The 14,959-nt window shown below is 46.2% G+C and overlaps 1 gene segment (V, D, J or C); it reads right to left on the bottom strand.

Annotated features, from left to right (window-relative positions):
• Positions 1 to 1,547: 1,547 nt before the first annotated feature.
• The window catches only part of LOC118498621, a 61,120-nt gene continuing 47,708 nt past the window's right edge, over positions 1,548 to 14,959 (bottom strand). The window contains 1 exon segment of the V gene segment in view: positions 1,548 to 1,811. Coding sequence covers positions 1,563 to 1,811 — 249 coding nt within the window.

Genomic DNA, 14,959 nt, shown 5'->3' with positions numbered 1-14,959 from the left:
TTTTTTCTTAGTTGCATGCTCATGAGTCAGGGCACTTCAAGGGTGATTACATGACTCTACCTGTGAGAGGGTAGAGGACAAAGGGATAATGCCCTTTGGGCGATTCAGGGTCCAGATCTTAGTCCATGCTATTTGTATAAATCCCTGACAGATCCCTGAGCTCTGTACAGATATAGCTCCTTCCAGTGAGGAACAAGCCCCCACAGGGCAAGCTCCTTATTGGCAATCCACCTTTCAGTGACACAGTTCTGGGCTTTAATACCTGTACGGTTTATTCCCTGGATCAGGGTGCCTTAAAATGCAGCACTGCATAGATTTTTTAAATTCCTGCATCCAGTGCCTCAATATTCAGTTGTGAAGAAGCTCTAGAATTACTCTCAGTGAGTGATTTTCTCTTGTCTTATTGAGTTTGGTCAATTCCCTGATAAAAATAGGATATTTACATTCATTTCACACCCAACTGCTTTTTAGTTTTTTGGTTTTTTTTTTATGAAAAGAGGAATAACTTTACCACCAGAGGAAATCCCTCCCCAACTCCCCCTGCACCTGCTTCTGAAGTAGCTGTCCTTACATCATGGGCCCTGTGCACCCCCTGCTGTTCAGCCCATGCCCTGAGAGGGAATGACCTGTCTGAGCCCACAGGGCACAGGCCTCTCAGACTCTCTAGTCCAGAATTAAAGGCTGCACCCTGATTTCAGGAAGCTTCTAAATGCAGGGCACTGTGAAGCCACCATGGAGCCTCTTTCCTGGATATGCCAGAGGCATTAACTCAGCTGACACCCCTCTGTCCAGAAGCAGTTTAGGGGGACTCTGATGTTTTCAAGTTCCTCTGTTTGCATGTTCCATATGAACATCCTTGTATGCGGCACTACAGACACTGCACTCCTACTGCTCAATAAATATCACACACACACACACACACACACACACACACACACACACAGATTAATGATTCCCCTTGTGTTGAACACTGTTCTCCCTTCTCCCCTGTCCCTCGTACATGGGAAAGATCTCCAAGCTTGTCTGAAATCAGTGAGGGACCTAATTTGATGGCAGAACAAAAGCAAATGCAATTTACATGAAGAATGGAGAGGGCCTGCCCTTGTGGTTTCTTGTTCACCCAGCACCTGAAACCTAAAGATTCTCTTGTGACCATCTCCTGGCTTGTCTTCAGGAGGGAAAGACCCAGGGTACCCTTATCCAGTCAGTGTAGCCACACTGACCTGACTTTTGGGGGTCTTTCTGCTCTACAGGACACAGGTCCCCATTCTCAGAGCACACAGCCAAAGGCAGGCCTTGTGGAGCAATGGGCGGGTGTCCCCACAGGAGCAGAGGCAGGTGATGATACGGGAACATCAGAGCCATAAACGTGGTCCTGGTGTGTCAGAGTCTGTGGATCAGTGTGTTGTAGCTTTCCACGGTCTCCCCTGGTGTCCTGGGTGCCAACTGCAGCCCATCCCTCCTGTCTCCTGACAGGACTTTGTGCCTGGGCTCACACCGACTTCCCCTCACTTTGGCTCTTGCACAGTAATACACAGCTGTGTCTTCAGTGGTCATGGCTCTCAGCTGCAGGGAAACTGGTTCTTGGACATGTCTCTGGAGATGGAGGTGTGTCTCTTGAGACCTGGACTGTAGTAAGAGTTCCCATCGTAACATATATCCCCAATCCACTCCAGCCCCTTCCCTGGAGGCTGGTGGATCCAGTGCCAGCAGTAACCATTGGTTGTGATGGAGAACCCAGGCACAGTGCAGGCGAGGGAGAGGGTCTGAGAGGGCTTCACCAGTCCTGGGCCAGATTCCTGAAGCTGCACCTCAGATAGGACACCTGGGGACAAGGAACTTCAGACGCTGTCAGTCATGTGCAGTTGCCACCATTCCATAGAACTATTTCTGACATCTGAGACACTCACCCAGGTGGGCTGTCCCCAGGCGCAGGAGGAGACCCAGCACTCTCATCTTCTCTAGAGCACAACTCTGCCTTCAAGAAACTTCAGCTCCCTGTGAGGAGACAGATGTGAGCTCCCACAGCCCAGAGGACAATTTCAACTGGATGTGAGAAGAAAATTTGCATGTGGGAGACTCTGGTTTCATAAGTGAGGAGAGACTTAGATCACTGTCCCATGTCCTTCAGGTCCCTGAGCACATTTTTTTCTCTCAGACTTGATGGTGTGGGTCAGGGATGGGAGAGTGGTTGGGTTATGAGACAGCTTTGAACCATGACAGTGGACAGCCCTTTTTTCCACATTTAAACATTGAAACTGGACTGGATGAACAACCACACTCTTTTAATTTCATGCACTATTGAAGTGGATATTGAAACAGACTAACATTATGCCCAAACATCTGTCCAAGTTCCAAAAATCATGCAAAGTAGATTAATTGTTGCCAGGTTAGAAAATCATAATCTTATAAAAAATAACAGTTGATGTAAATTTTGATGTAAAAATAAGAGTAAAAAAAAAAAAAAAAAAAGTATTTCCCTTCACCTGGCTGAGACCCCCTGTACCTGCAGGTGGCAGTGCAGGTGCAGCCTCTGTGTCAGCCCAGGCCCAGTAATGGGCCACACTGTTCAGGTCCTTCAGTCAGGAGTACAGCCCTGGCCTTGCTGCTGAGACAGGTGCTACACAGGTTGTGTCCTTGCTTTCATCTTTCACCAGACACAAATAATTAGCATCTGTTGAAGGCCTTGTCAATTTTGTCACTCCCATGCCAAATGCGAGCAGTGGGATAAATTTGTTACCAGGTCAGGGGTGGGGGGCACAAAAATGAAAATCCATGGTGACAATGGGTCTCCCAAGAGGGGAGCATTCATTCTGGGCAGCAGGGTCCTGTGTGTGGTGAGCATCATGTAAGCTGTGGGTTCCCACCATCACTGTGGCTGCACCGTGAGACAGAGAGAGCTGACCCTAAAGAAATGTCACACACATTGTATCCTTCTCAAAGAGACACTCAGGTCTTTTTAATGCCCTGCTCCCTAAGGAAATGCCTCATCCTCTTCCCTTGACCCCACACATCTACCTCACACAATGTGCTCATCTCAGGGACCTTGTGTCCCAGAATCCTGGACCAGGCTCCCCTTCTTCCCAGATTCCATTTCCCTGGAAATACATATGGGACAGGCACACTCTTTCTCAGGTTCTTGCCCAAAAGTAAGCTCCTGAGAGCAACCTTGCAGCAGTCCAGACTCCATTCCAACCCTGCAGAGTCAGAAGGCACCACCTATCCTGGAAAACAGGCGCACGCCTCTCATTAGTGTTGGTGTGGCATTTGTGGTAAAACATACATTAGCTAACCTTCACTGTGCTAATCAATGTTAAATGGGCACAGTGGCATTAAGTGCATTTATTCCATTTGCAAACATCATCACCATCCAGACCCAGGAATGCTCACTTTCCTGATCTGACTTGGTGCCCATTACAATATACCTCTCAATTTCTTGTCCACACAATAGCCACACTTCCAGTGCTCTGTCTCCATGCCCTTGACCACTAAGTATCTCACAGATATGGAAATGCACAGCTGTTGTGTTTCTGAGAATGATTTATTTCTCAGGGCATATTGTCTCCAAGGGTCTTTCTTGTTCTTGTTCTGTCCACTTTTTGTTTTTCCTTTTTTTTTAAAGGTAGGATGATATTTTATGGTAAGGATGGAACACATCTAGCTTAATCAGTTTACTATTCCATTTCTCTTGTTTTCACAGGAGTTCAGCTGACTGTAAACAGGTGTCTTTGCTGTTTTCCTGATCAGGAAGCATGAAGCACAGCACGGGGAAGGTGGACAACAAACTCAGGTGAACGGAGTCAACACATGATCACATGAAATTGAAAGGAAGCATTGGTGACCAGAGGCTGTGCTGAGTTAGGACAAAATGTAATAATGTGCATCGTGTGCTTGTGGTCCTCTGTCATGTTTTCCTGTCCATCCTGGAAAGAGTAAGTTGAAGAGAAAGAGGTGTGTCTGACCAGGACAGGGTGGATGGGGCCCTGGGTCTGACGGGGACCAGGTCCACCTCCAGAAAACACCTTCCTCAGGCTGGATTTCCTGGAATGGGACGCATACCCCATCCCTTCCCTGTGGCTCTGATGAAATAACAGAATGTGACAGAAAGAAGGTCAGGGGAAATTGAGGAGTGACAGTGATGTGAGGGTCAAAGAGGAGTCTCAAGGTTAGTTCCACACCCAGAATGACACATCTGAGATGCAGGAGGAGCCCATGTGCCCTGCATGCTGGAGGAAAGGCCACAGCTTATGTGGGTACTCCAGTTCCAAGGCCATCAGCTAAGAGGGCCACATTGGACCTCTGAAGACCTTCATCATTCAAGCAAGATTCCCCCAAACTAGGGAGGACAATGTGCTTCCTCCAGTCCACTGATATTAAACACCTTCACAGAAACACCCAGATCATGTGGGCACACCAAACTCTTATCAAGTGGACCTCTTAAATTTAGTATCACATGACCTGCATATCCACCCCCCTCAACAAACTCAGGCACCCTTCTCCCCACATTATCTTCAATAGTGTATTCATAATTATCCTCATCTTCATGAGACCTTAGCATGGGTGTCAATGATAAAAGTCACAGTAAAACTCCAGGGAAGTCCCTGGGTTCACACCTCACAGCTCATCAAGGAAATGTGAACTCCACACTTTTGATAATTGGTCAACTGCAGGAATTCTCACTAAGGAATCTTTGCCCCTCCTGAATCTGCGATCTTTGGAAGGAAACTGCTGACCCACAACCTTTGATACAATGAGAAGTCTCAGACAGTGGAAACTGACACTCTAGTTGTCCCACCAAGACCCGTGTCTACTTCCTGGTGCGATCTTATCTTTTTGCTCATAACTCTGGAATGCTGTAGACCGATTGAATAACTATCTCCCTTCCCCGTATTATTGCCATTGTCCAGTGGATTCAGTAGCCTGAACCCAGGTTTCTGTGCTGGACATCTGGGAGACTTTGTGCCTTACTCACTTTTCCCACATCTGTCCTCATCTGGACACACTGGTAAGAAAGCCTGGGGTATCACTTCTTTATCCCTGGTGTGACAGTGGATCCAGCCAAGCCCCTGCTCAACACAAGAACCATCACTGACCCTCATTCTTGACCACAACACACCCAGAGTCAACTCCCTAGCCTGGCTCTCAGAAGCCAGTTCACCCCTGCTGGGGAAGTCTGCCTGGCCCTCCTGAGACCTGTAAGTGTCAGAACTGAGCTCTATACAACCCCATGACATATGGGCATCATCAGACTTAATGTCTGAAGCTACTTTGTGTGGCAGCGCCTCTGAGTTTGCACAGGGGCTGCGGCCACAGAAGATGCATTGCGGTGCTGGGACAATGACCACCACCAGCAAGTCTTTCTTCCCCTTCAGGACTGACCACTGCTCTGCCACTTAATGGCAGGAGAGTCCTGAGAGCTTCTGTTTGTTACTTAATAGTCTCTCCTGTCAGTGTCCACATATTGACTCCAGAGAAGATGTGGAAGCAGATTTCAGATACAGTAGAAACTGAGACTAACACAGGAACCCAGGGCCCACACTCACTCCCCTCTCTGTGTCTCTCACACAGTGGTGCATAGCCATGTCCTCGGTCATCACAGAGCTTAGCTGCAGGAGACACTGATTCCTGCATATGTCAGCAGTAGCGGTGATGCAGCCCTGAAATCTGGGCTGTACCTTGGGCTCCCTGTCCAGTAGCCCACCCTCTTCAGCTCCTTCCCTGGAGGCTTGTGGGTCCAATCAGGTAGTTATGCTAGTAACTGAGCCCCAGACAGTGAAAGTGAGGATGAAGGTCTTCAAGGGCTTCACCAGTCCTGGGCCTGAGTCCTGCAGCTGCTCCTGGGACAGAACACCTAGGAACAAGGGACATTCATCCTGCCTGGGAAGGCTGGTACCTGTGGCTAGAGGTTCCTGGGTTCCTGTATTACATGGAAAGCCCTTACTATTCAGGACACAATGTTTCTAGACAGTTCATTTGAACATATGCTCTGCAGTCTATGTTTGACTTTTCACTTCCCTTATCAGTACCTAGGTAGGACAGATGATTTTAGTTTGAGCTAAATTTAATTCATCAATATTTTAACTCAATATTTCAACTCAGAATTCCCCAGACAGCTCACTGTCACAGAGACTATATCATGTATTTTCCTGACATTTTAATGAAGAAATATGTGGTCCTGTGATTGTGGAGATGAGGAGCAATGCTGGTTCACACATGGTGAGAGTAACATGCAGAGAAGCAGCTCCCTGTCTGACAGGTGCCTCAGAGAGACCAGACAGGTCTTCCCCAAGAGTGAGGCCCCATGAGGAGCACCTCTCTGTGATTATAACAATGAATGGCAGAGGAGATGGGCCAGTTACCATATTCCAATTTCATGCATCTCTCAGATGCTGTTCAAAAGGATGAACATTTTGTCAAGAAATGATTTTATATCTGAAGCATCAATTTAAATATAACAGCGTTTGCCAAATTCTATGACCACACTTTCCTATACAGTCAGATGTCCATAGATTTTGAGTGAACACCAGGCCACATATGTGACAATGTTCCCATATAGTCCTAACGGAACCCACATATCCCTATGGCTTTGGGGCATTATTGGTGCTGTAATGCCATAGTGTCTCACATGGATCACAAGTTATTTGCATTAACTGTCCTGCCAGTGAAACTACTGCAGTGCCATTGTTGTAAAAGCACAGCCCCTGGGGTCACAGTGGTGGATGAACCATCCAGGTGTGTGTGAGTACACTGTGACATTTGCACAGGACAGACAGGCACAGTGATGCATTTCTCGGCCCCTATGTGTCTCTAGCTGCACTGAACTGTAACACAGTTTGTGACATCAGCCTTGCTGTAAATATGACCTTGCTATAAATATGACCTTGTATCATAAGTAATAATGATAAATCTTGCATTTGAACATCTTCCTCTAAATTACAGGGACACTTATAGATCCTGATGCTTGATGTCAAAAATTTTATAATTCTGACACTCTTATCGCTATTGTGTAGTAAACATTTGTTATATATCCTGTTTCAACTACCTTTTTTAAATGCATGGCTTAATTGTATTCTTCCATTTTGTACTTTTCTGTGAATTTTCATAAATCAATCTTTCATTTCTGAAAAATTAAATTTGGATGGGAAGCTATGTGTTGACTTCCTCAGTCCGTGCTTTCTCTGTGAGTCCCAGTACAAGCAAGTGTCCTCTGAGGCCACGTGCAGCCTGTCCCGTTGACCTGTGTCCATCCCTCCAGCAATGCCATTCAGTCTTGTTCACTGTGGGTGTTGACATGTGTCCTCTAAAATGTACAGAGTTCTCAATTATGTATGAAAATGCAAAAATGTGTGATGAGATGGATTTCTGGAGGTCCTTGGAAAGGGCTTCAGGCAGAATATGCATCATTCTAGGGTCATCACGGCAAATCCCAAGCACAGACACCTTGGTCGAAGGTGCTAGTCTTCTGTGTTCACTTACCCATGGAAGCACAAGCCAGGTCACAGAACCATGGGAGGCGGAGATGCTGTGGACCTGGGAGTGAGGCCCAGCACATCTCATGGGTCTGTGCTTCACATTCATCCTGCACCACACTATCACAAGCAGAGATCCCCAGTGCCAGTCTGGAATGACCACTGACCAACAGCACCATGGAAGGGAGTGAAACACAGTCCACCCCAGGACACAACAGATCTTGTTATTAGTTCCCATTCAGGAGGAGCCAATTGCCAACTCCATATTCAGAACTGAGGTTTGCACCTGCCTGATCTACCCTGGAGAAACAATGCCCCCAGAGGCAGGAGCCAATGAAATGTGACCTGTGTGAGCAGAAGAGGGCAGAGCTCATCTTCACTGTGTAACATCTGGGTGGACTCTGAACATGTGAGATGAAGAGCAATTGTTTCAATTCAACAAGAAGGATTTCCGCCCACTTTTATTTTTCTAACCTGTAGACAAGAAAGTTCCATTTATATACATTCTTAAACAAAAATACATTACATAATCTCCCCTGGGTCTCTTCTGTGTCCTTAGACTGTACAAGATGTGGTAAATATACAGTCCCCTCTCAATCCAGTATGACTCTGCATAAAGGTTGAAATACGTAGTTAACTTGAGACTTGCTTGCTTAGGGAAACCTGCTTCTCACTCCTGCAGGACCAGGCACACTGCATCTATAGGAAAAGAGAGGTGAGGATGATGTGGGGAGACTTGTCTCGTCTACTGCACACCCTCCTGCCTCCTTCTCAACCTTGTGCACAGTGACAGAGTCTGTGAAGTGGAAATGTTCTGGGGACACTCATGATGAGTTTGAGCACAACTCATGATTCCCATACACCAATCCTCACACATTTATCCTCTCATGTACACACAACACATGTTTCAACACTTCATTTCAATTCCCTTCAGCCAGGGCTATGAAGACGGTATGGAACACAGTCAGTCTAGATGAAGTGGTGCATTTTGCTCACTGTCAGATCCTATGGGAAGAAAAGTGTCTCTCTCAACAGGAGAAAATGTAGGTCAGTGGTCTGTGTGGTGCTATGTCTGCATTGAATTATTTTCCCAGACATTGAGCAGTGGCACTGGCCACAGGGTCTGTGAGACACAGAACAGAGAAAGAATCTGTTCCTTTTAGGACTCACTCACAGCCTCCTTGGATCACAAGGGATGGCTGGACATGCTCATGGTAAGACATGGAGGCCATCCCCTAAGGGCATGAGTCTGATGGCCAGCTGCTGTCTCTGTTACTGGCAGATGGCACAGTGGATTCTGGCACTTTCCTATTCTGTGGGTTCAAGAGAAATATGTGGGCTTGAGCACATCACACCTTGCACAATCTCCCCATGCCAATTCACCACAGGGCCCCAGGTGGCCAATTCAACAGGAGCACCAGGAAGTTCCCTTGATGGCTCCTATGTCCTGGGAGTTTCTTCCAATGGACTATGACAGGCCTTACTCAATGTGCTTCTTATACCTCAGGGCATTGTGTAAGCTTGGGCTCCATATGGCCATCTTTACAGTAACTAGGTTTCCACTACCATCCTCTTGACCTATGGCCAGGGCACTGGGCAACACCCATGTGTCCCTCACACCTAGGCACTATGACTGTTCATTCCACTCAGGGAAAACAGCATGTGATTCAGCTGACTGAGCTGATTTGCTCTTACCTTATGCTCCAGTACATGCCATCCATTACAATGCTGTGGCCTTCCACACAAGAGCCTTTCCATCCATCTAAACGTGCCACCAGTAAAACAAGCAGCAGCTTTTATATATTCATTTATTTGTGTATGTATGTAGGTATGTATGCACATGTGTATGTATGCATGATGCATGCATGTACTTTTAAGGAGAGGGGAAGGAAAGGAGAAAGAGATGGACTGAAATATCAATGTGTAGCTGCTTCTCACATGTCCCTCACCAGGGATCTTGCCTGCAACCCAGGCATGTGTCCTGACTAGGGATCGAAATAATAACCCTTTGGTTTTCAGGCTGATGTTCAATCCACCAAGCCAAAGCAGCCAGGGCAAACAAGCAGCATGGTGATGATCATTTAGGAGATGTTCAAGAACCAGTAGCCATGTGACAAGAGGAAGCAACATAGTCCCATGTTCTCCAGGGTCAGTCACGGAGGAAGAGATCTCCCAGATCAAGAACATGAAAAAGCTGTCCCTTGCACTCATCACGTGGTATGCCCCAGTGCAAACCATTCTCATTTTAATGCAGAGCCACTGTAGTGACAGATGTCCTTAAGGAAGTGTTTGTCTTTCTGCCCAGGACTTGAATATTTTAGGTTCCAAATTACTTTACGTTCTTCAGTCATAGGGGATTCTTCATGGTAGCTAGTATTCTCTACCAGGCATTCCTGTTCCACCATATTGGGGAGTTTCTCTTCTAAAATCCCAGCACTTTCCAAGAGTGGACTCATGCACCTTCTCCACACTGTCCAATCTAAATGAGGCAAAGTGTAGATACATACTCAGTCATGTCAAAGTGTGGACATCAGTGGCCCAAAACACTGATAAGAACATCAGAGATGAGATTTCAAACACCACTGGCCATTTCTCAGGCTTTGTTTTAAAGGTGGTCTTCTCTGGGGTTAGTCAGGGAGGAGCTGTGTTGATATCCCACGTGTGGGCTCCTTGTCCTCCAAATCCAGCAGCCTGGCAGGAACTGGCTTCTCTCTTAGTTCCAGGGACAGACATGATCATCTGTTTTGTTTTCACTCTTGGGGAATGTCACGGGTGGCTCCTAACTGTGATCACTGAGAAAGTGCCATTTCCACAGGATCTTGGACCTGTGCTGGATTTATGAAACATGTATCAGTTATGTGGACTCCCATGTCATTGAAGTCACTGCATGTTTATCCTGTATGCTGATCTTGTCATTATAATGTATTATCACACTTGAGACCTGCATCAAGCAAGCATCCTTATAGCAAATTTTCACCCTAATATATTGAATCAACTAAGTCCCTATCATTTCAATAAAGGAATTCACAAACTTCCTCACATGAAAGTAAATTGCCACTGATTATTGTCCAAGATCAAAATGTAGAAAAATCATTTCAAGATCACTCACTGTGTGTCTTGGGTGCCCCCTGGTGTCAGGAGCACACCCTGCATCTCAGCCCTTCTTTCTCCCAAGGGAAGGTTTTTATCTGTGCTCACAGTGACTTCCTCTCACTGTGCATCTCTTGTACAGTAATAAATGGCTGTGTCCTCAGTATTCAGGCTGTTCATTTGCAGGTGCAGCATGCTTTTTCCATTGTCTCTTGAGGTGGTGAATCGACCCTTCACAGAGTTGGCGTAGTATGCATTGCCACCATTATAACTAATGAGTGAGACCCACTCCAGCCCCTTCCCTGGAGCCTGGCGGACCCAGTGCATGTTGTAGCTACTAAAGGTGAATCCAGAAGCTACACAGGAGAGTCTCAGAGACCCCATAGGCCGCACTAAGCCTCCACCAGACTCCACCAGCCGCACATCACACTGGACACCTGCAAACCCAAAGTAATACCTGTCAGGAAACTATCACATTCCCATCCTTCCACTCAGTCATATCACCTCACATACCCAGTGTCTGTTGTTCTCCATAATTTACCTCTTAAAACTGCAACTAGGAAAACTCAGCTGAGCCCAGACTCCATGGTGAGTGGTCTGTGTCCTGTCCTGAGCAGGAGTGGCTGGGGTCACCTGGGATTCCTGTGCTGGGCTCCTGTCCCAGAGCTGCAGGGTTAGGGCTGGGCTGCTTTTCATGAGCAGAGGGGCCCTATTTGCATGCCCTCCTACTATATATGGAGCTCTGGGGTACAGTGGTGACATGGAGGACAATGTCCCATGTGTGAGCTGTCCCAGGGCAGGTGCCTGTTAAGAATTCCTCCCAAGCCTTGGACATTTTGGCTCAGTTGGTTGAAGAGTCGACCTGTTACCAAGAGGTTGTGGGTTTGATCCCAGGTCTGAGCACATATGACTCCTGGTCAGGGTGGAGACAGGAAGTACCAATCAATCACTCTCTTTTTCTTTCTTCCTCTATCTCCCTTTCTTTTTCCCTTTGTTTCTCTCTAAATGATATGAGAAAAAATTATACTATTGAGGATAAAAATAATGAAATAAAAAACAAAATAATCACCTCCTATACTTTGAGCTGTGCACTCCCCGCTGAGCCAACTGCTCCAGGAGACAGGTATGTGACTTAAAAGAGTCAATTGCCATGAATGGAGAGGGATGTAAAATGAGAGATGCCTTTGAGAGTCACCAGCAATGAACTCACCAAGAGGATTCCACCCTCACAGAGGGAGAAATAAAAGTACAGGAGTTTTGTGTTCAGGAGACAGGAAGTTCCATCAGTTACCATTTCCTCTACAAATCAAGACAGTATGAAGTAGAATAGGTTGTGACCCTAGAGCTTATGGACCTTGTGTCTAAGGGGAGTGTGCGTTTGTGTGTGTGTGTGTGTGTGTGTGTGTGTGTGTGTAGACTGGGAGACAGAAGTGTGAACTTGACTGCAAAGCAGATTGTGCTCCTGGGTCATGTTCCTTCAGTGACTATGCAGCAGTCTTCCTGAGTCATATTTTGCTTTTATTGTCTAAACTCTGTGGTAAAATTGTTCTAACATTAGGGACACTGAGGAAACTCGGTCATGAGTAGACCTGCTTAGGTACAAATGGAGGTAGACATTGTGAAGTAAGTATGATAAAGTTATAGGCATTTCATTATGAAAAACTTGATGCCAATCACATATATAAAATAAGAGAACCTAAATACAATTATAATTGATACGAAGAACACAATTTTTCTTGCATTGATTACAGAGAAAATAGATCATTTGAATTACCTTCCCTTTCTGGAGCAGGTGGATCTAACTTTCTACAAAACTTGTCAGCTGTGGACCTTCATCCTTACTTTCAGCATCTGGATCTGTGGCTGTGAAGACATGTGATGCATTTCTAATCAAGAGTACAGGACATAGGTCTGTCTCTGGTTCATCACAAGTGAATTTCAAGAGATCTGGCTCCTCCCTCTTTCATTTCATTTGTGTCTGTTCATGAACCTCAAAATTACTGTCACATCATCAACTCACACTGGGTGTAACCTGGGCATGAAGTCCCATGTGCATAGATTAGGGTGCAGAACTGGGAAGAGACAATCCCAGGTATATGGATGGTGGGATTCAGCAAGCCTGGCACCAACACCCCCAGGGTTCTTGTTCTTTATGTGGTCATTTCCATCCTCATGTAGCAAGTTCAAGTTGTGTTATGTTACTTTCCTTAGAAATACTCTCACACAGTCATCTAGTTATTAGTATATCGGAGTGTCCAAAAAGTCAATTTGGTTCTTCAGTACCATGGCTCTAGTAGCTATCATTTGTCTTAACTTCATTTGTTTATGTTTTTTTTATTTTATTTTAATTGTTGTTCATGGACAGCTTTTTTGTCTTTTACTCCCATTTGAAACATTTTTTTTTTAGAATGTGTGATTTTCAGGAACAACTATAAAGGGCAAATCCAAGGGCTGATGGAAGCAAGGGAGGGTGGTGGGGATGGCTGGGGTGGTGGGGAGTGGTGGGGGGAAATGCAGAAAATTGTAATTGAACAATAACATAAAATTATCTGTCCATGGTGCACTTGAGGTTCATCTTTGGGGGCATGTATACCCTCCTAGCCGCCTTCCTCTTCACAGTGCCCACCAACCTTGAAACCGTGAAGATCACTACAGTTTAGGAAGTGGCAGCTGATGAAAATTAAGTAGCTTTCTGACCCCAGTGAAACTACATGGAACACAGAAGAAATATCAGTAAAAAATCACCACAACCAGCTGTGGGGCAGATGTCCACATTTCTCCATATGCACAGGGTCCCTGCTGTACATTATGGGGGAGTGAGAGGTGAGGGCGTTTTCCAGCCGGGTCTCAAAAATGAAGCTTGAAAACCCCATGATGGTTTCTCTAAAATTTTGTAAGACTTTCAGAGTGGTGCCTGGGCCCAAAACTCTGGTCTGGAGAGGGGACAAAGGGACCAGCTAGTCTGAATCTGAGGCATCTAGCCCCAGGATTAGGGATAGTTGCCGCAGATTCTTTTACCTGTGGTAGTTACCACAGCCACATCCTCACAGGTCTCCAAAGTCCTGTTCCCAAGCACTGATGCCAACCTCAGTCTATGGGGAGCTGCTCCTTCTCTAAACATCTGGGCTCGGGATGAAGGTGTGCTCCTCCCAGACAAACTGTCACACTCCCCACGGGAGTGGACATGGGGGGTTGAGGTAAGAGCAGGGCCCACTGTCCACCTAGTGACATCTGTGCCACCCTGGAGAGCTCATGTCCCTATGCCGAGGCTGTGATCATTCAGTGGCATTTGGTTCGAAATGAGGAACTGTGACCGTCAGCATGTCAGACCCTCTGAGAGGGCCCACACACAGTTGTGCCCTCCTCCTCACCTGCACGTTTCAGAGAAGGCCACAACTCCTGCAGGCTGAGCCACCTGAGTGCCTGACACTGTCCTCACAACAGGACTGGGGGCTGGAGAGCTAGTCTTCATCAGTGCCTAAAGTCTCCAGTGCAATGTGATATTAATAAAAATTTTTTAAAAAAGTTTAGTTTGTGTTAACATCCATTTTATTTTTTTTAATTTTAAATGCCATCACTCATGTATTTTCTCATTACCATTATTCTCCTTACACCACCATTCTCCCAGCAATCACCTCACTGTTGTCCATGTCTACAAGTCCTTTTCAAAATTGCACATTTCCTGCACCTCACACTGGACACTTGGAAACACAAAGATGTATGTCAGGAACTGTTGCCTGGTCATGGTTACTCTCAGTCATCTCCGCTCACACACTCAGGGTCTCTCCTTCTCCATAGATTACCTCTTAAAACACTAACAAGCAAAACCCAGCTGAGTCCAGACTCCATGGTAAGTTGTCTCTGTTTGCTGCTGACCAGGGACTGGGGACACCTGGGAGTCCTGAGCTGGGCTCCTGTCCCAGAGCATCAGGGTCAGGGCTGGGCTTATTTTCATGAACAGAGGGGCCCTATTTGCATGCCCTCCTACTATATATGGAGCTCTGGGGTTGGACAGTGACATGAAGGGCATGATCTCAAAATGTGACATTTCCAAGGGCACATGTCTGTTAATTTTTACCCCTGCCCTGCCTTGCACTGTTTGGCTCAGTTACTTGGAGTGTTGTCCTGTAACCAAGAGAATTTGGTTTTCATCTCACAATCGAGTGCATATGATTCCTGTTCTGGGTGTGTACAGGAAGCAACCAATTTCTCTCTCTCTGTCTCCATCTCTCTCTCTCTCTCTCTCTCTCTCTCTCTCTCTCTCTCTCTCTCTCTCTCTCTCTCTCTCTCTCTCCCTTTTCCCTTGTTTTCTTTCAACAAAAGCAATGGAATATGTCTTTTGGTGAAGAGAAAAGATAGGAATAAAATAAAATACTTATTTCCTACATTTTGTCCTGTGC

Source organism: Phyllostomus discolor, assembly GCF_004126475.2.
Source record: "Phyllostomus discolor isolate MPI-MPIP mPhyDis1 chromosome 15 unlocalized genomic scaffold, mPhyDis1.pri.v3 mPhyDis1_scaffold_2, whole genome shotgun sequence".
Taxonomy (NCBI): Eukaryota; Metazoa; Chordata; class Mammalia; order Chiroptera; family Phyllostomidae; genus Phyllostomus; species Phyllostomus discolor.
Note: the sequence above shows the minus strand (reverse complement) of the source record. Positions and strands in the feature narration are given on the sequence as shown.